Source organism: Achroia grisella, unplaced genomic scaffold, assembly GCF_030625045.1.
Source record: "Achroia grisella isolate CSIRO2021 unplaced genomic scaffold, CSIRO_AGI_Agris_v1 utg149, whole genome shotgun sequence".
Taxonomy (NCBI): domain Eukaryota; kingdom Metazoa; phylum Arthropoda; class Insecta; order Lepidoptera; family Pyralidae; genus Achroia; species Achroia grisella.
The window spans coordinates 4,648,960-4,671,545 of record NW_026712644.1 but is presented as its reverse complement, the minus strand read 5'-3'; the positions used below and the strand labels follow the sequence as shown (position 1 = coordinate 4,671,545).

Genomic DNA, 22,586 nt, shown 5'->3' with positions numbered 1-22,586 from the left:
GAATAATATAGTAAACAAAAAGGTAGGTTAGGTTAGGTTTTGTATTGCGACTCTTACAGTAGAAATTATGGCCTCAGAATAATATAGTAAACAAAAAGGTAGGTTAGGTTAGGTTTTGTATTGCGACTCTTACAGTAGAAATTATGGCCTCAGAATAATATAGTAAACAAAAAGGTAGGTTAGGTTAGGTTTTGTATTGTGAACATTACAACACAAAGTTTTGCCACACTGTTACAATTGGAAGTCACCTGAATGATTTCGTATCAAAACAGACAACTCTACTTGCCAACCAAGTCTATTCGAAAAGAAAACCGTCTTCACAAAAAAAATCAACGACAACGCCTCGCGGGCCTCTTGAGGCCCGCGCACACACGCACCCTCTAGTCTATAATATATAAAGCTGCATTACGGTGACTCACTCACTGATTGACATAGTTGTTCTCCCAGAAGGAGCGTCCGGGGGTCGAGACGATGTATGGGGGAAATGTTCCTTTGGCTAGGGTGACCACGAGAAAATTCCGAAATTTGGGAAAATCCAAGATGGCGGACAAAGATGGCGGCTAACTTTTACAGTTTCGCTCGGATCGATTCCGTTCAAAGAGTGATTTGGCACGTCTCGGCGGGACCCAGAATATGGCGTAAAAACAAAAAATTAAAATCCAAGATGGCGGCGAAAAAATTGCCAAAAACTGGTTGAAAATTTTCTAGGGTTTCAAAAACCGAAATTCCCAGGGTAGTTGCGGGGGTGCTGGCGACACCGGTTGTAGGGCATAGGAAACTCGAAGGACCCGACCTCTAGGGAAAATTATGAAATTTCGAAAATCCAAGATGGCCGACGAGTTGGGGGCGTGTGAATTTGGTCCTAAAAATCCGGATTATTTTCAAAATCATTTTTTAGGTACAGGGCAACCCCGCAGCGAGTCGGCTTCTATGGGGCGATGATGGGTCTCGGTAAGAAGTATTGCCAGCGATAAAAAGAATTTCCGAATTTAGGGTAATTTGGGAGAAATGTCCCAAAAAGTGGGAAAAAATTTTTTCGGCATTTTTGACAAAAGAGGCATCAAGGCCTATCGAGAAACATCCCCTAAAGGGTTTTAGGTGGGTTTTGTTGGAATTTGCTGGCAACACCCATACATGGTTTGACCAAAATAGAAATTGGGGTGTCTCTCCAAAAACTGAAATTCCTAGGGTACTTGCGGGGGAGCTACCGATCCCTATTATAGGGCATTGGGAGGCTGAAAGACCCGGCCTCTAGGGAAAATTATGAAATTTCAAAAATCCAAGATGGCGACCAAGCTATGGGAGATTTAGTTTTTGGAAAAAATTTGGGATATTTTCAATCGAGTTTTTGCTGCACATGGCAACCCTGCAGCTAAACGCCACCTACTGACATGGGTAAGTCTGAGTAAGAAGATTTGCCAGGTCTAAAATTTTTCCCCGATTTTGGGTTAATTTTGGAAAAAAGTCCCATAAAGTGGGAAATTTTTTTTTTGACATTTTAAATGAAGAACTCGTTTTGGTCTACTACAAATCGTCCCCTGAAGGGTTTTAGGTGGATTTCTTCAGAATTTGCTGGCAACACCCATACATCATCGGACAAATTTTGAAATTGAGGTCTAGCTTCAAAAACTGAAATTGATAGGGTACCTACGAGTATGCTAGCTCAACGCACTGTACGGCGTCGGATAGCCGAAGGACTCGGCCTCTAGGGAAAATTATGAAATTTTAGAAATCCAAGATGGCGGCAGAGATAGGGGAGTTTTGCTTTTCGGAGAAAAATTGGGATATTTTTAAATGTAGTTTTAGGACACTTGGCAACCCCACAGCCAGTCGACTACTATGGAGAGATGATGTGTCTCAACACAAAGTATTACCTGGTATAAAAATTTTCCCCGATTTTAGGGTAATTTTTGAGATAGGTCCTAAAAAGTGGGAAAATTTTTTTTGGACATTTCAAACAAAAGAATGATGAAAATCTGTCAAAAACAATCCCCCTATTGAGTTTAGGTGTTTTTTGTCAGAATTATCTGGCAACACCTTACATCAGTTTTCTTAGAGAATAGAACTAGAAGGAGTCGCTGAGGCTCTATACAATGTATGAACGAAATGTTTCTGTCACTAGGGTGAATATGTCAAAAGTATTAAAAAGTAAAAATCTAAGATGGCGGCCGAGTTAGGGTACTTAATTTATGTTGACAATTTTAGGGACTTTTTAAAATTCAATTTTGGGGTACAATTAATCCCTGACGCGAGTTGACTTCTATAGAGCAATGGAAACTCTCGGTGGAAAATTTTACCTGGTCTAAAAATTTTCCCCGATTTTGGGGTAATTTCGGAGAAAAGTAAAAAAACGTGGGAATTTTTTTTTTCGTTAATTTGAACAAAACAGTGATGAGCATTGGTTCAAAATCATCCCCCAAAGGATCCTAGGTGGTTTTTGTCAAAATCATCTGGCAGCACCATACATCGATTTTCATAGTAAACCGTACTAAGGAACTAGAGGTGTAACCTGGGCTCTGTACAATGTATATATGAAGTGTTTCTGTCACCAAAATGTATGTGTTAAAAGTATTTAAAAAGGAAAAATCCAAGATGGCGGCCGAATTAGGATACTTTATTTATTATGACAATTTTAAGGTCTTTTTAGTAAATTCAGTTTTGTGGCACCTATCAACCCTGCAGCGAACTGACTTCTATTGAGGAATGGAAACTCTCGGTGCGAAGTATTAACTAATTTTCATAGTAAACAGTACTAAGGAAGTACTAGAAGGAGTCACCTTACATCTGTACAATGTATGGACAAAATGTTTCTGTCACCAAAGTGGATAAGTTAAAAGTATTTAAAAAAGGAAAAATCCAAGGTGGCGGCCGAGTTTGAGTATTTTTTCTCTGATGATAAATTTACCTGGCTTCCCTGCAGCGAGTCGACCTTTATTGAGCCGTGGTAGATTTCGGTTCGAAATATTACCTAGGTTACAAATGTTCCCCGTTTTTTGGGTAATTTTGCAAACCCAAAATGTGGGATTTTTTTTTCGACAAACTATATATAAGAGCAACGGAGATCTATAATAAATATCATTTTAATAGTTATATGCGATTTTTTGTAAAATTAGGTGGCAACACCATGCATCGATTTTCGTAAAAAGTAATATTTACTAAGGACCCACTAGAAGGATCGTGTCTCTGTACAATATATGGACGAAAAAGGAAAAATGGTATGAAAATTTTCCCCGATTTTGGGTAATTTAGAAGACAAGTCCAAAATGTGGGATTTTTTTTTCGATATTTCAAACAAAATAATGATGGATATCTGTCAAAAATCATCCCCTTATTGGTTTTTGTCACAATTATTTGGCAACATCTTAGATCAGTTTTCTTAGGGAATAGTACAAGAAGAAGTCACCGAGACTCTACATAATGTATGGACGAAATGTTTCTGTTATTAGGGTGAATACGTCAAAAGTATTAAGAAGTAAAAATCTAAGATGGCGGCCGAGTTAGGGTACTTTTTTAAATTCAATTTTCAGGTACCCATCGTCACTGCAGCGAGTTGACTTTTATGGAACAGTGGAAACTCTGGGTACGAAGCACTATCTGGTCTAAAAATTTTCCCCGATTTTAGGGTAATATCGGAGAGAAGTAAAAAAAAACGTGGAATTTTTTGTTTCATCATTTTAGACCAAACAATGATGACGATCTGTCAAAAATAATCCCCAAGGGGTCTTAGGTGTTTTTTGTTAAAATGAGCTGGCAACACCATATATAGATTTCCATTGTAAACAGTACTTAGGAACTACTAGAAGGAGTTACCTTGGCTCTGTACAATGTATGGACGAAATGTTTCTCACCAAGGTGTATATGTTAAAACAACTATTTAAAATGGAATCATTCAAGATGGCGGCCGAGTTAGGGTACTTTATTCCCGATGACAAGTTTAGGGACGTTTTAAAACTCATTTTTGGGGTAGTATTTTATTTCTTACAGCAAGTTACTTCTATGGAGCAAAGACGTGAAGTATTATATAGGCTACAAATTTTCCCCGATTTTTGGGTAATTTTGCAAACCTTAAATGTGGGAATTTTTTTTCGACATTTAAACATAAAAGTGACGGGTATCTATAATAAATCTCATCTTAATAGTTTTATGCAATTTTTTGTAAAATTAGGGGGCAACACCATGCATAGATTTTCGTAGTAAGTAATATTTACTAAGGAACCGACCGAATATTTTAAAAGGACCGTGTCTCTGTACATTATATGGACGAAATATATCTGTCGTCATGTAATATATACGTCAGAAGTATCAAAATGGAAAAATCCAAGATGGTCGCCGAGGTTGGCTTTGAACAAAATTTGGAAGATTTTTTTATTTTGGTACATTGTAACCATGCAGCGAGTCCGCTTTTATGGGATGGCATTGAATCTTAGTATTGCCAGCGCTAAAAACTTTCTCCGATTTTAATATTTATGATATTTTAATTAAAAGAGTGTTGAGTGGTTATTATTTATCATAGGTCCTTTACCTACGATAAATAATAACCCTAAGGCTTTTATCAAAATTATTTGGAAAACTTTACTATGAAAACCGATGTAAGTTTGATACATCGGTTTTCATAGTAAACTATTAGAAGGAGTTGACAATGTATGGACGAAATGTTTTTGTCACCCGGGTAGCTAAGCCAAAATAAAAAAAAATAAAAAGTCGAAATGGTATATAGAAAGGTAGGTTAGGTTAGGTTTTGTATTGCGACTCTTACAGTAGAAATTATGGCCTCAGAATAATATAGTAAACAAAAAAGTAGGTTAGGTTAGGTTTTGTATTATGATTTCTACATTATAAACTGTGAACCCAAATTAATATAGTATACAGAAAGGTAGGTAATGTGAGGTTTTGTATTGTGCCTATTGCAATAAAAATTAAAGCCACAGGTCGAAATGGTATACTGAAAGTTACGTTTGGTTAGGATTTCTATTGCGACTCTTACAGTAGAAATTATGCCCTCAGAATAATATAGTAAACAAAAAGGTAGGTTAATCTCTACATTAAAAACTTGACCCTAGACTAATATAGTATACAGAAAGGTAGGTTAGGTTAGGTTTTGTATTGTGAACATTACAACATAAAGTTTTGCCACACTGTTACAATTTGAAGTCACATGAATGATTTCGTATCAAAACAGACAACTCTACTTGCCAACCAAGTCTATTCGAAAAGAAAACCGTCTTCACAAAAAAAATCAGCGACAACGCCTCGCGGGCCTCTTGAGGCCCGCGCACACACGCACCCTCTAGTTTATATTCTAAAAACATTTCTAGTCCTTTCGAGCCGGATTTCTATATATTTACATTACATAAACGATCCATAAAGACGACTAATAATTAAAATGTATTTATATAATAATCAACATTAATTGACAATGTGTCAAGAAAAAAAGGTAGGTATTGTTAAAAGATATAAATTTAAAAAAAATTACTTCACGCATTTTTAAAGTTCTTTACAAAAACCTAATAAAATAATACAACATACACCAAATCTTTAAAAAAAAAATTTTAACCTGTTTTAAAGGCTTGTCTTGCCAGTTCCCAATTGAATCTGTAGACTGAACTGGATGGTAAGGTATATTATTATGGTAAGGTAAAATTTGAAATAAAATCAATTTCCTGGAGATCCAGCTCTCTTCCTTCAATAGTTTGCTAGTTAGCTACCATGTTGTGAGGTTTTTTAAGAAGGGTATATTAAGGTTTCTTAAGGGTCGTCAACGCGTATGTGACACCCCTAGTGTTTCAGGCGTCCATAGGCTACGGTAACCGTTTACCATCAGACCGTATGCTTGTTTGCTACCTACGTGGTATAAAAAAAAAACAACTTCCTATATGAATAAATATTTTTTCATTGATTGATTGATTGATTGATTGATTGATTGATTGACTGACCTTCGTCAAGGTTGGGTTTCTTAGGCGGATCAGCATCACTGTCGTCGGAGTCTGTGTCTGCGGGCCGCTTCCGATCTCCGTTGGGGGTAGCCTCTGTACCGTTACCACCTTCCTTACGCTGCAAACAACATATCACAACTTCAATCTTACCATTTTATACTCAATTTTATATATATATATAATATTAATATTGGTGTATACTGTTTATATATGTAATATGTTATGTTATTCATTATTATTCATTTGTCATTATTATTATTATGTTTTTTTTTTTCTCTCCTATTCTAGTGCCACCTCCCACCTTTTGTTTTTTTTTCTCCTCTACCCAAAGGTTGCCTGGAAGAGATTGCATAAGCGATAAGGCCGCCTTTTGTACCCTTTTATTTTAATTACTCTATTAATGTAATTTTTCCTGGTGCAATAAAGAGTATATAAATAAATAAATAAATAAATTTGTCAGAAAAAAATATTCAAATGCCTTATAAAACATTTCCTTTGTAAAAAATACAAACAACAAATTAGTTTTACCTAAGTGCCATTTGACGAAAGTTAGTAATTCGTTTTATGGAAATTGCGTAAGGTTTTACAACAAACTGCCAGAGTCTGTACTCAATTTGCCAGAAAAAAGATTCAAATGTCTTATAAAACGTTTTCTTTGTAAAAAAGCTTATTATAAAATTGAAGAATTTATAAATGATAATTTTGTAGAAAACATCTAACTTAAAATTCATAGCGCTGACAATGTTATCTGATAGAACAAAGATTGAGTGCATAGCGGTTTCTATGTTGATTATCGCATGCCTAATCATTGTTAATGTAAATCTACTTAAAACAACATTTATTTAAAAGTGCAACACACAAGTTTCTTGCTCATTCTTCTTGTGATGAGTCTGCATTCCGAATGAGTGGTAGAATCAAAATATGACTATTCAAAAGTGCTTGTAATGAGTTTATTTGAATAAAGATTATTTATATTTCTATTTCATCAAAATCCGTAGTTTTTGGGTTAAAGAAACAAACATACATCCAACCATACTCACAAAAATTTGCGTTTATAATATTATTAGGATATATTTATATATCTATTTGTCTGTTTGCTCACCTGCAGCTCGAGCACCTGCTGCGGTGGTTTGCTGACGGCTCGGTCGACGTCTGCACGTCCCATAAGTTCCGGAGGTCGCTCCCACACAGACTTGGTGGTCGCCGTCGGGTTGTAGAAGAACACGCGCCCGTCGCCAGTCCATACCACGCACCTGACAACAAATTTGAATTTAAAAATCAATCCGCTTTATTGTAAATATGCATAACATTAATTTGAAAAGAATACGAGCTGAGTTTCTTGTCAGTTGTTCTCATCTCGAAATCATAGCGAAGTGACGGTAGATTTGACATATCATAAGAGTCTGTAATAGACCTACATGAATGAAGATATTTTGAATTTGAATTTGGATTGTTAATCAAATACAATAAAAAATCACGAGGGATTTGTGATAAAATATCAAGTGTGATGCAGACGTTTTTAATCTAATAAAATCAAGTCAAAAATTGTAAGTGGTTTATGAATGAATCATAAATGTTATGTGATCAAATGTCAAGTAAGTGTGATACAGAATCACTTGAACATTTTATCACAAATCAAAATTTTTTGTATTAATATTTTTTCCCTACCTACTACTGGACAGTATACAGATTCAATTGAGAAGAACTGGCAGGAAACTCAATTGAATTACTTTTTTTTAAAGCCAGTTTATTTACAATGTATATTTATATAGGTGTCTATGTCTAACATTAAATGAAAATCCCGTGCATGAACAACTATTGCCGTGCATGTTTGTCATTCAAGTAATCGTTTAGTGAGTAATAGGCTTTGCTCAGTAAATATGATGTAGCGGATGTTTTTATTTAGGTGTACAGACCAGAGAGTGCCGGCGATGGGCGTGCTGGTGATGGGCCTGCTGCGGTCGAGCTTGGCGGCCTTGTCCTTGTCGGCCTTCTCCTTGTCGGCTCGCTCGCGCTCGGCCTCGGCGGCGGCGGCCCGCTCGCGCTCGGCCTCGGCCGCGACTCGCTCGCGCTCGGCCGCCGACGCTCGTTCGGCCTCGGCTCGTCTTTCCGCTTCCGCCGCCGCTTGAGCCTCGTCGTGAGCGTCCACGTCGATCACTGTGGTCACCAAGAATAAATTAGAAAAGGGTTTATTCAAATTTGAGCACTCGAATAGCCTGTTAAAGTTGATATCGGTGTGAAAATAAAATACAGCGGCTTTGTAAGAAATGTGTGTAATGGAATTAATTATGAATGAAATTACAAAGTACGCAATATGCACTTAAATAGAGACAGTTATGTATTTACTTGAAATTTCCTTGTAACATTCAAAGTGGGTAAGACCCGTAGCCCGAGATACGTTTACGCAAGCAATCGTGACAGTTGAACGAGCACTATAATCATTACATAGTATAAAGAATATAGCTGTTCACTAAAAGCAATCTTTATAGTATATAATTAATTAAATATTGACCCTTAACAAAAATAACTAACCTTCAATCTTAGAATCATCAATAATAATCTTTTCAATCTTGTTGTCCAGTTTTTCACCTTTTTCAGCAGCGATTTTCGCTTGTAGTTCTAGAACAGAAAATAAATAAGTATTAGATTGTTTAATGTTATTAGATTTGTTTTTGCGACTAACGGACGAATTGGTTGTGACGTCAACATTTTTGATGGTATAAGGGAGGCTGGAGACAAATAATTGATTAATTTGTATTTTAAAAAGCTTTAATACTTTTTCGTTTACGTCCATATTTTAGACAAGTTATAAACTTTGGCAAACTTTGTTGGTGGCTCGTGGGAAGCCGGCCTTAATTCTTCAAAAGAATTTTGTACATTCAAGACACAGCTACATCGAACAAGTTAACGAAAAAGTTAGAGTCGTATCGTATCAACAGCTAAAAAGACTGATAGAAGAATGCGGAAGGTGGCGGGAGCTCCACCGACAAGAGCACAACTCTTAAATTATGAATGAATGACCAAGTCACATATGGTGTGGTCCACTCATCGGTGTGTGGTAGCGCCTCGTGTGCGAGTCACTCACCTTCTAGGTCGCGCATGGGCTTGGGCTTGGCCCAGACGCTCTCCTGGCGCTGCGCGTGGTGGTAGTAGGGGCGGCCGTCGGGGGCGCGGTGGGTGCTCACCTTCTAGGTCCCGCATGGGCTTGGGCTTGGCCCAGACGCTCTCCTGGCGCTGCGCGTGGTGGTAGTAGGGGCGGCCGTCGGGGGCGCGGTGGGTGCTCACCTTCTAGGTCCCGCATGGGCTTGGGCTTGGCCCAGACGCTCTCCTGGCGCTGCGCGTGGTGGTAGTAGGGGCGGCCGTCGGGGGCGCGGTGGGTGCTCACCTTCTAGGTCCCGCATGGGCTTGGGCTTGGCCCAGACGCTCTCCTGGCGCTGCGCGTGGTGGTAGTAGGGGCGGCCGTCGGGGGCGCGGTGGGTGCTCACCTTCTAGGTCCCGCATGGGCTTGGGCTTGGCCCAGACGCTCTCCTGGCGCTGCGCGTGGTGGTAGTAGGGGCGGCCGTCGGGGGCGCGGTGGGTGCTCACCTTCTAGGTCCCGCATGGGCTTGGGCTTGGCCCAGACGCTCTCCTGGCGCTGCGCGTGGTGGTAGTAGGGGCGGCCGTCGGGGGCGCGGTGGGTGCTCACCTTCTAGGTCCCGCATGGGCTTGGGCTTGGCCCAGACGCTCTCCTGGCGCTGCGCGTGGTGGTAGTAGGGGCGGCCGTCGGGGGCGCGGTGGGTGCTCACCTTCTAGGTCCCGCATGGGCTTGGGCTTGGCCCAGACGCTCTCCTGGCGCTGCGCGTGGTGGTAGTAGGGGCGGCCGTCGGGGGCGCGGTGGGTGCTCCACTCGGCCGCCGCTGCGGTGGCGGCGGCCAGCTGTCTGCTCGTCGCGTCCTCGCCTTCTTCTCGTGCTGAACTCCGCCACTGAACACAATCATAGCTGCCTTTACATGGCACATACGCTAGGACGCATGGAAAATTAGGGCGCAATCATGAGTAATTGTATTGGTGCTAAATTATCTGTGCACTTGTATCAGTTATCTAGTACCCGTAATACAAGCTCTAGCTAGCTTAACTTGGGACTAGATGGCGCTGTGTGAATTGTCCTGAGATTATTATTATAACTGCACTATTTGCTATTTATGTTTTTATCGAATTTCGAAGTGCTTTCCGCGCATAAAAAATACAATAAATAGAATGTAACATAGAACTATGTAATACTATGAATATATAAAAAAAAATTATACAAAATTTAATATAATTTAACAATACTATATACGGTGGAACTTCAACTTTCTGTGAAACAGGAGCAGTGTTGTATGAAAGATCTATATCACTATTCGGAACAAGAATTTCATTTATAAATCACACACTAACCGTATCATCCTTTTTGAACGGAAGTGTTTGTGTCCTCGCTGGGGAATCCCCGGGCGCTCCGTCAGCCGTCAGCGGAGCCCCGGTGCCTGTAGACATCTGAGATCCTGTAGACAGACAAAATCATTTCATTGATTACTAGCTCTGTCTTCGGTTTCACCCATATAAAATTTCTATATGAAATATGTAACACACATATTTCATATAGAAATTTTACATGGGTACTCTGATGCATAAGCTATATTACTGTAAAGTTACATCAAAATCCGGTAAGTAGTTTTTGCGTGAAAGAGTAACAAACATCCACACTTACAAACTTTTATGTTTATAATTTTAGTATTGCAATTTTTTTTAACGTTTGTTTAATTCTGCTACAATTAGCATGTATAAGACTACAAATATTCAGTGTGGAAATTTGACTACCGTTACCAGTTTCTCTATTGGTGATCAAATTCCGATAGTTATTGGATCTACTACCATATTGCGTTACGTTTTGCCTCCGAACAAGGCATCATCAGGCAATGGATAGATCCATTGCCTGATGATGCCTTGGAGGTTATAGTGAAATCCGAACTTTAGTTCGGATATAATTCGGAAGCCTAGTGTTCACTGTTCAATGGCCGAGTTCTAACATTTAACTCGTAAGTACTTCCTTTGGTTTGGATTGCCACCTGCACTCGCCTCCTATCGTCCGGTGAAGCTGTAAAGGCTCGCTACGGCCTACAGCAAGCAGTCTGGAAAAAACGTTTCTGAAGGAGGATTTATTGAAGATAAAAAAAAAAACCGTACCGTGTCCGTGGTCGGGCCCGGCGGGCGCGGCGGCCGGCGGCGGCTGCCCCGCCAGCGGCGGCGGCCAGCCCCACGAGCCCCACGCGGCCCCGCCCGCCCCGCCCGCCCCCGGGAACCCGCCCACCATGTTACCTACAAAACATACATTTCAAAATAAGTATCTTTCAAAGTAAGTATCGAAATATATATTATTTATGACATAGGTATTATTTTTCTTATGGTTTATACTTGCACCGCCTACGGTCTCTCTGCACAACCTGCGGTCGACCGGTAGAAAATGCCGTAAGGCGTTAGTCCGCCACGTGTACTTTTACCTTGGTATTTTGTGCATTGAAGTTATATAAATTACTTTTACCTTGATATTTTGTGCATTGATAACTTCAATATATAAATAAGAAATAGAAATAATCTTTATTCAAATAAACTTAATATAAGCACTTTTGAATAGTCAATTTTTTTTATTCTACCGCTTATTCGGAATGCAGATTCATCACAAGAAGAATAAGCAAGAAACTTGTGTGTTGCTCTTTTACATAAATATTGAATTACTTATATTTAATTATCAACAAGGATTAGGCATGCGACAATCAACATAAAAACCGCTACGCACTTAATCTCTGTTCAATCAGATAACATTGTCAGCGCTATGAATTGTAAGTTAGATATTTTCTACAAAAACATTATTATCATTTATAAATTCTTCAATTTTATAATAAACTTTTTTACAAAGAAAATATTTTACAACACATTTGAATTTTTGTTCTGGCAAATTGACTACAGACTCTGGGAATTTGTTGTAAAACCAACGCAATTTCCATAAAACGAATTACTGACTTTCGTCAAACGACACTTAGGTAAAACTAGTTTGTTGTCATTACGTAAGCTTTTATTAGTGTAATCACCTACTTTTTTAAAACTGTTAAATAAAAAAAAAATATTCATGTAAGTCTAATACGCTCTTAACCCTTTCCACTCCATTGCTAGCAATGTACCATGTTAAGTCGACCTCCACGCGATTCCTCCTGGAAACCATTGTTATAAATTCCCAGTGAATTTGTCACGTTGGGCTAACTGACCTGACCTCATGCTCATCTTATCATCCTCCACTAGTGCCCCGCCAGTGTAAACCGTCAGCGCAGGCGGGAGCACCATTTCATTATCATCCACAAAAAGAAACCCTTTCCACTAGTTACCATGGCGTAACGCCTGGTAAATTGCTGTGTGTGGCACAATAAGCTGACACCGCTACCAGGAACAGCAAATTACCAAGAATAGTGACACTTAACTTATATAATTGATTGTTGCATTTTGGGCAGTCTTGTTCGATCTATACATAATTATACATTTGTACTTTGATAATTTTATTGTTTTAATTAAATTAAATATATTTTTTAAAACGCAAATATCGCCCAACGTAGCATAAGTCACTCCGAGCCTTTTATCTATGTATTCCACCAGCTCCACGCTAAAAAAGTATTACACTGTCGAGTGTCACTGACGGTGGAGCTGGTGGAACAAAATCAATGGCAAGTGACACTCGACATTGGAGTGGAAAGGGTCCACATTACTAACCATCTCCTTCACTTAGGAGATGGTTAGTAATGTGGACCCCATTGCTTAGCGACTCCGCCCACCATGTGACCTATGAAACATGTTTCAAAATCAATCATCATCATCTGCTGCATCATCTTCCTTATCCCATTTATTTGTGGTCGTCGTAATATGTTTTTCGCTTCCATTCATCTCTGTTCGCAGTCATCGCGTTATTTACTTCCTTTCTTACCATATCATGTTTCAAAATCAATAACATCTCTTTATTCATGTAGGTCTAATTGTCTCGTAGTGGACACAATGGAATTTGTCAATAACAAACTCTGATGCACAGTTCAACAGTACATTTAATTTTGTCTTTTAGTTTTTTACAAATAATAAATTTAGAACATCAACTAGCTGTGAAACAATTAGAAACAGTAGTGAAAGTAGATAATAATATCGACTAACTTGAAGGTATACAAATAATAAAAATTATAACGCTTGTTCAACACAATTAGCAAAAACTACGGCTACAATGTTGGCTTTAACACTAATCATCCGAGGATCGTAAATTTATGAGGCCCTGAGCTAAATCCACTTAGGGGCCTACCTCATTATATTACTCACCTAAAAAAATACACCGACCAAAAACGAGCGACCAGAAATTCCCCGTTCCTTTCGATAGACGCGCACTTGCATGAGTTGATTGATCTCAGGGTTGCCAACCTTATGATAGGTATTTTAACATCCTAGACATTTTTTAATATTCTAAATATCGTTTCAGTGGAGACTGGGGGACCTTTACATCCTCGGGGTCCTGGACTGCAGCCAAAAAGCCCTTAGGTAGATCCACCCCTGGATCTAATACAGACTCATGAGGATTGTTAGTAATGTGGACTAATAACCCTATTACTAGCTTTGTACCATGTTAGATTGACGCTATTCCCCCTAGAAACCATCGTGATAAATTTCTAGTGAATTTACCACAATATGCAAACTGACCTGACCTCACGCTCACCTTATTATCCTCCACTGGTACCTAACCAGCATATACCGTTAGCGCCGGCGGGTGCACCATTCCATTATAATCCTTATATGTCAAATCTACCATACCCATATATGAGAATTTTATATCTAAGATATTATACATAAAATTCTCGTGTCACACTTTTCGTTCCCATACTCCACCGAAACGGCTTGACTGATTCTCATGAAATTTTGTGAGCGTATTGAGTAGGTCTGAGAATCGGCCAACATCTATTTTTCATCCCCCTAAATGTTAGGGGTAGTCCACCCCTAAATTTTTTTTTATCTTTTAGACAAAATTTTTAGTTTCTATTTTTTATGATACAACATACAAAAATACATACAATCCTAAATTTTCACCCTTCTATCATCAACCCCTATTTCTTTATAGCGTTATTAATTTATATCGCAAAACAACGTTTACCGGGACAGCTAGTTATTTATATATTTACAAAAGTATTTATATCAGTTGCCTAGTACCCATAACACAAGCTCTGCTTAGCTCGGGACTAAATAACATTGTGTGAATTATCTTGAGTTATTATTATATATTTTTTATTAATTACCATTGGGTGGCGGTTGGTGGAGTGGTGGCGCTTCTCCCGGTGGTAGCTCATCACCTTCAGACGGACTCTGACCGTCCGACTTGTCCTTGTTGCCACCTGTAGAAAAAATTTATTTAAAAACTACCTCTAATACATGATTTACATTGTGTTATAAAAAATAATGTAATAGACCCTGTTAGACACGAGCAAATACAAAGACGGTAAGTTACGCACTCTTTATATGTTTAATAGTTACGCCATACCATAAGTCGTTATAGAGGTGGCTGCGTCCCACCTCTATAACAACTTATGGTATACGCACGTTGCATATACAACAGACCCCAATGTAGAAAAATAATAGATATTACATCTAAATATATATAACTCAAAGGTGACTGACATAGTGATCTATCAACGCACATTCCAAACCACTGGACGGATCGGGCTGAAATTTGGCATGCAGGTAGATGTTATGACGTAGGCATTCGCTAAGAAAGGATTTTGATAAATTTCACCCCTAAGGGGATAAATTAATGCGAGCGAAGCCGCGGGCAAGGGCTAGTTTTTTTTATAAAATACAGAGGACAAACGAGCATGTGGCTCACCTGATGGTAAGTGAATGAAAGTTTCTAGAAACCGCACTGTGCAGGACCGCCATTCATGCAGATGATCACATCCCATTTACAGATAATTTTTTGATAAACATTGTATATTCTATATAGCCTTGGTGGTGTAGTGGTTTAGCTCAGCACATTACTTCCGATAGTCGCGGGTTCGATTCCTCGCACGGTACAAACATTTATATTCATGTGTATGACTGTTTGTATCAGTCTGGGTGTTTTTTGCACGTATTTACAAAGAAAATCTAAGTATTTATATCAATTGACTAGTACCCATAATACAAGTTCTGCTTATCGTGGGACTAGATGGCGCTGTGCTAATTGTACATCTAAAATCTATTCCAAAGAGCAACACACAAGTCTCTTGCTCATTCTTCTGTGATGAGTCTGCGTTCCGAATGAGTGGTAGAATCAAAAAACTTGACTATTCAAAAGTGCTTACATTAAGTTTATTTGAATAAAGATTATTTCTATTTCAAATTTCTACAAACAGACAGACAAGAATTTCTTAAATTTTCCCCACATAAAGTACGGCAATACAAAGAAAATGTATGTACCTTATATATTTTCATTCGAATGAGTGGTAGAATCAAAATATGACTATTCAAAAGTGCTTGTAATGAGTTTATTTGAATAAAGATTATTTCTATGTCTATTTCTACGAACCTTCCTTGATCCAGGGTGGCGGCTGCGTCATGAAGTGCGGTACTTGCGATCCCCCGCCGGTGGGCGGCTGCACGCCTGGCGGCATCATGCCCATCATACCGTTGGGCATCATGCCCATCGGTGGGCCTCCCATGGGCGGGCCGCCCATCGGGCCCCCCATGGGGCCGTTCATTGGCATCGACTGTGGACCGCCCATCCCTGGCATTTGACCTGCGGAAAATTAGAATAGAAATAAATCGTGGACATCGTCTTACAACATTGGGTCTTTCAAGTTAAGAGTGAAGGCACTATTTGAGCTTGCGTGTAACAGCTTAACATCATCACTTAACATCAGGTGAGATTGCGGTCAAACTGGTAAATTATTATATAAAAAAAAAAGTAACTTCACGTGCTATCCAACAATAAAAAAAAAATAATTGGTCTGTGGATGAAGAGTTGTTCACCCCTATTATATGCCTATAGCATTAAGTCCGCCATTTGTACCATAATTTATTGGTCAATAAAGTTTTAAATAAATACATCATAATAATACATAGGCTATAACAAGAGCAACACACAAGTTTCTTGCTCATTCTTCTTGTGATGAGTCTGCATTCCGAATGAGCGGTAGTATAAAAAAAACTTGACTATTCAAAAGTGCTTATAATAAGTTTATTTAAATAAAGATTATGTCTATTTCTATTTAAAAAGATACTATGTGAATTGGGTGATATATAATAATAAGAGTGATGCAAACGAAGTCACATAGGTCAGCTAGTATATATTAAAAAATACCTATAGCAAGAACTCACCAGCCACAGTCATCGCTTCCATTTCTGATTGTGTGATGACCTTGCACGTGGGATTCTCCTGGGGTCTGGTCCATGTGGTTTCTCGGGTCCTCGAGTGATAGTAATATGATTTGCCGTTCTCAGACTGTGTCTCCACCCATAGTTCTGGGGTCGGCTGGAAGAAGAAACGACAAAACTAAGTGACATTCTCACAGAGACGTTTCCGAAAGGGATTGAAAATCTTATTCTCGTGTCACAATGTTAGTTACTATACTCCTCCGAAACGAATTGAGCGATTATTATGAAATTCAAACTAATAAATACTACTATTATTTATCATACCCCTAAGTGTTAAGGGTTGTCCACAACTATTTTAATTTTTTGTACATTTTATTTTTATTTTTCTATAATAATACATCATACCAAGCCTTTAGCAACAACTCTATTGGACTCTAGGGATTACGTATGCAGGCTGAAAAGGTCACTTCTGGCTACGATTTAAAACAGCATATAAAAACTCAAAGCGACAGATAACGAAAGCTATAAAATCTGATAAAAACTAATTGGCTGATCGCCGATAGATAAGGAGAAAAAAAATCTATAATATGCATTAAAAAATACATACAATTCTAATTTCCCCCATCTAGCATCAACCCCTATTTTTTAATAGAATTTTAATTTATATGGCAAATATATATACATTTATTGAAAGGTATATATTAACTTTTTTATTAGTCCACTAACTACTACTCATAAATAAAAAAAAAGGAAAAGTTAATGATGAATGCTTCAATGTGGAAGAGATTAATGAAATTCTATTGGGGGGAAAAGGGATTGTTAGTAATATGGAATGATGATCTCATTGCTAGCAATACCATGTCAGGTTGACCTCCACGCGGTTCCCCCTGGAAACCGTGATAAATTCTTCGTGAATTTGTCACGATGTGCTAACTGACCTGACCTCATACTCATCTTATCATCTTCCACTGGTGCCCCGCCAGCGTAAACCGTTAGCGCAGGCGGGGGCACCATTCCATAATCACCCATAAAAAAAATTAAATACTATAACTTACCATATTAGGTGGTGGCATGCCCGGAGGACCGCCAAACGGAGGGGGCTGCCCCATCATATTAGGGGGAGGTCCCATCGGCCCACCGGGCGGCATCATGCCCGGGGGCGGCCCGAACGGAGGCGGACCACCCATCATACCCGGCGGCGGGGGACCCATAGGCCCCCAGTTGTTATCAAAGTTCGGTCCATTATTCGGGCCGAAGCGAGGCGGGGGGCCGCCCCTGCCGCGGAAGAAGCCTCGTCCCCGCATCGGGGGTCCGCCGGGACCGTAGCCGCGCCCGCGGAACCGCATCGGTGGCGGCATCCACCCGGGAGGAGGACCGCCGCGACCCCTGGCCCTGTTTTAGTTAATAATTAGTTTTATTTACCCATCTTAATGGCAGTTGAAAAATCAAGAATTCAATATAAAAAATGTAATTTAATAAACATGGTAAGATCCTGTGATTTCTCTTTAGTCTCACCCGTGATCATGGCGGTTAAAACACTGCTCAAGTATAACGAATTCAATAAAAATAAAAAAACGTGGTGAGATCCTGTGATTTTTCTTAATTGTACCTATAGTTTTATTATTTTTAAATCACATATTTATTTTTATTCTTAGTTCTGAATATGTTGATGTTCTGTATCTGATGTTTTCTTAATCAATGTGATAAATACTTAACTATCTAACTTATGGCTATTTTTTTTTAGAAAAATAAAGTAAAATTCCATGCGGATGAGGTCGCGTGTACAGCTAGTATTATATATAAATAAATATATAATGATCTGATAATCAAATTATAAGTAATAATATCTTTTGCAACAGCACTACGACCCATTGAACTACAGAAGTCTTAAAAAACATCATGCATGAGATTTTATTCACTAACTAACTGTACATGCGACCTAGTCCAAATTTAACTTTATTATTTAAAATAAAAGAATTTTTCTAAAATAAAGCTGGCCTATATATTCCTGCTATCCTTATTACATCAGCTGCATGCCAAAAAAAATACCATTTCAGAGATTAGCCAGAACAGACAGACAGACAAAATTGTAAAAAAAATTATTGTGGTGTATGTACCATATTTATATTCATATGCATGTAGTAAGAAACGGTTATTTCAATATTACAAACAGACACTCCAATTTTTATTTATATGTATAGATGTGTGAGGCGGAAAGTTTTAAGAAGTTAGGAATTCATTCAGAACTCATTTTTTAATTGTATGGTGACAATGATGATTACATTTCCAAAATGCCGTTTGACAAAAGTAATTTGTTTTATGGAAATTGCATAAGGTTTTACAACTGCCAGAGTCTGTAGTCAATTTGCCAGAAAAAAGATTCAAATGTCTTATAAAATATTTTCTTTCTAAAAAAGCTCATTATAAAATTGAAGAATTTATAAATGATAATAATGTTTTTGTAGAAAATATCTAACTTAAAATTCATAGTGCTAAATGTTATCTGATTGAACAGAGATTAAGTGCATAGCTGTTTCTATGTCGACAGTCGCATGCCTATTCCTTGTTAATGTAAATCTAATTAAAACAACATTTATTTAAAAGAGCAACACACATTTCTCGCTTATTCTTCTTGTGATGAGGCTGCATTCTGAATGAGTGGTAGAATAAAAAAAATGTGACTATTCAAATGTGCTTATATTAAGTTTATTTGAATAACAATTATTTCTATTTCGCTCCAGCTTCTGTTTCTATCTAGTAACAGTTATAGACTAATTATATCAGATGGGCCATATGCTTGTTATTCCTGTATTCATGACACGAAGCATTCTAAACATCAAACTTAGAGACAAAATCAAACTCACTAATATAAGAGAAAAAACCAAACTGACAGATGTAGTCAAAACCATTAAGAAACTTAAATGGAAGTGGACAGGACATGCAATAAGAAGTCAGAAAGAGAAATGGACTAAGCATGTTATAGATTTGTATCCAAGAGAACAAAAAAGAGAATGAGGACGACAGAAAAAGAGGTGGGAGGATGATATAAGGGCAGCGGTGGACCAACATGGAGAAGGAAGGTAACAGAGGAGCCTGGAGTCTTGGAGGAGGCCTATGTCTTAGGGCAAGCTGATGATTATCAGCATAAAGGCTATAAGTAAAATAAATAATATGCTTGTTTGCCAATGTCATAATAATAAAAATAACTACTTTCATAATAAGGTAAAATTTGTAGGTTTTAGATGTTTGGGGTGAACTTCAATGTTCAAAGTTTGAAAATTCTTTTAGTGTTGGACTGGACAATTATAGAGGAAGACTGCAGACTATGATCATGATACAAGTGGAGCGGCAATGAAGTGTTACAAAAATACTAGCTGTCCCAGCAAACATTGTTTTGCCTTAAAATAAAAAAAAATTAGGGATGGACTACCCCTAATATTTAGGGGGATGAAAAATAGATGTTGGCCGATTCTCAGACCTACTCAATACACTCACAAAATTTCATGAGAATCGGTCAAGCTGTTTCGGAGGAGTATGGGAACGAAAACTGTGACACGAGAATTTTATATATAAGATATAAAATATTAAGCAGTCTATGTTGCACGGTTCAGCTAGTAATATATAGACACCAAACAATTGTAAATGGTACAGACAGCAATTAGTTATATTCTTATACACAACAGCAATATAGGAAATATTCCGAGGGTCCTTGTGCTTGTAGTATAGAAAAAATAAACATAAAAAGACTCAAAACAGTCGTATAAATAATATAATTTTTGTCTTTGCTTTTGTTGTTACTAATTTCACGAATGGTTTAATCAAAATGCTTGTAATTTTTAGTAATATGTTAAACTATATTTAAAATATTGCATTTTTATATAAAATTATGTTAGGTATATAATTGATAAATTACAACACATTATAACAAATACATTTTAAACGATAATGAATATCAACATTAACGAAGCATGTGCAATATACGCGACTCTGTTAATTAAGTAGTTATTTATTTGTATGGAAATTGTTAATGTGTTTTTTATCAACAATTGAACCTTGAAGTTAATAATATGCCACACTCTAAATTATATACACTGCTCAATAACTTAGTAAATATTGAATATTGATAATAAAGCGTGCTGGATCATGATAATAATAGAAGAAAATTGAAAATATACATCGCATAACAGCAAACCGCGTTTATACAAAAATAAATATTTTGTTACGATATTACGGTTTATATTACCTGAAACTCCCGCGTCCACGGTTATCTCGACCCCTGAAGCTGTTGTTTCCTTCGTCATCTTCATAACTATCTTCGTAACCTGTAGAATCATTGAATTCTTTCGAAGCGTCACTCACTAAATCACTACCATCGTTGTTACGGTTAACCACATCGCATAAAGCCTGCGAGTCCTGTGAGGTCATATATTCTTCCTCCATTATTAATTAATATTAAAATGTTCACAATCACAACACAATTAAGTCCTCATGCCTAAAGCTTTTATTAAAAACACACCAGAATATTGTGAATAAGCGTTCACAATATAATTACAAAATGGCCGCTATCCGCCATTGGCTATTGTACCGGGGCGGGAACGAAAACGTGAATATTTATTTTTTATTCTGTTACGGCCATAGATACTAGTATTTTCTGACATGTTGACACAGCTGAATCCCCCAACTTTGCTTACATGAATTATAATAATAAGTTGGTATTCTAGGATATGAGACCATATGTGTACTTAAATTTTATTATAATCTCTCCACTCGTTTAAACGTAATGGTTAGTTAATTTGTAATCGGAATCGGACATTATATTCAGTTTTGTTGTTTCACGTATTTTATGAAATATTACAATTTTCAAGTAAATATGTTACTAACATTCTTTCCATAGTCATTTTACTATATATGGCAAAAAAAAATATACAGTTTTAACTAACTTTAAATGTAAAATTAAAATCTTACGAAAATCTTTGTACTTGTTTATAATGAATTTTAAGTATAAAAATATGTAGTCACATCTTTGTGACATGTAGATGCATTAAATTTTTTATTATATTATTATTTATTATATTTTTAAAAATATAATATATCTAGCAGTTACCTGAAATAATAGTACAGGCTTGTTTTATTTTGGTACTAGATGACATAGTATGAGTAATAATCTTTATTAAAATAAACATAATTTTGTTTTATAAAACTATTCTTATAAATTTACATATAACATATAATTAGACATTATGTATTACATGTACATTTATTTAAAAATATTTTCTGTTAAGTATAATTGACAATTCAGATATTAAATTCTATTAGTCCAACCGACGTAAACGGTCGGATCCAGATAAATAATAATATCAATAATAATACTAATCTCAGGACAATTCACACAGCGCCATCTAGACCCAAGTTAAGCTAGCTAAAGCTAGTGTACATATACTTAGATCTGTATTTTTTCGTAAATACATACTTATTATACATAGAAAACATCCAAACCGATACAAACAATCATACTCATGAATACAAATGTTTGTGCCGTGCGAGGAATCGAACCCGCGACCATCGGTCGTAAAGCGGTGTGCAAGACCGCTAGACCACCGAGATCGTTGAGATAAAAATATAAATGAGTCGAGGTTTAATTTAAACGATAGTCAGTTGTTCATGTTATTTATTTTATAATTATACACAAGAAATATAATGTAGATACCAAACGTGTTAAGCCACACAAGTGATAATTATATTTTAAATTTACATAATATTCTATGTTTATTTATTAACACTCTAATAAATATAAATTTGAAATATACAATATGTCTAGCACCTACTAATGTGTACACGCCAATTTGAACTTTCTTACAATAATCAATTGATTAAATAATGCTATGAATGATATAACAGTAATAACAAATAAATTACAAAAATAACGAGTTATACTTATTTGCCTATATTACATTATAAAGGGTTCGGGTAATGTAAGTTATTGTAGATCCATGAATATATCCTAAGCTGTTAAAATATTTTTAATTAATTCTCAATTATAATGAATAATTTCGTTTCGTCACCCGTATCGAACATCGAGGACGGGAACTCAGAGCGTTAAAGTTTAAAAAAAATAAACCAATAGTTATAGCAACCAAAACCCAGTTGATAGTAATAATATTAAATGGCATGACTGTTATAACTTACCATCCAGGTCGTCAAGCTTAATCATACGACATTCTCTTTTAATCTTAATATGACACAACGCCCTCTGCGTTTTTTGTAGTAGTCTGT

General features: G+C 37.2%; 1 protein-coding gene across 1 annotated transcript in view; it reads right to left on the bottom strand.

Annotated features, from left to right (window-relative positions):
- The window catches only part of LOC131840787 (transcription elongation regulator 1), a 61,426-nt gene extending 40,529 nt beyond the window's left edge, over positions 1-20,897 (bottom strand). Inside the window, exons 1-12 of the mRNA XM_059188984.1 lie at positions 20,557-20,897; positions 17,369-17,705; positions 16,317-16,470; positions 15,526-15,735; positions 14,261-14,356; positions 11,136-11,267; positions 10,350-10,453; positions 9,719-9,896; positions 8,466-8,552; positions 7,850-8,090; positions 7,036-7,186; positions 5,934-6,051 (exon numbers count right to left, since the gene is read on the bottom strand). Of these exons, the coding sequence (XP_059044967.1) occupies positions 5,934-6,051; positions 7,036-7,186; positions 7,850-8,090; positions 8,466-8,552; positions 9,719-9,896; positions 10,350-10,453; positions 11,136-11,267; positions 14,261-14,356; positions 15,526-15,735; positions 16,317-16,470; positions 17,369-17,705; positions 20,557-20,753 (2,005 nt within the window). The 5' untranslated portion in view covers positions 20,754-20,897. The remainder of the gene's footprint in view (positions 1-5,933; positions 6,052-7,035; positions 7,187-7,849; positions 8,091-8,465; positions 8,553-9,718; positions 9,897-10,349; positions 10,454-11,135; positions 11,268-14,260; positions 14,357-15,525; positions 15,736-16,316; positions 16,471-17,368; positions 17,706-20,556) is intronic.
- Positions 20,898-22,586: the final 1,689 nt, after the last annotated feature.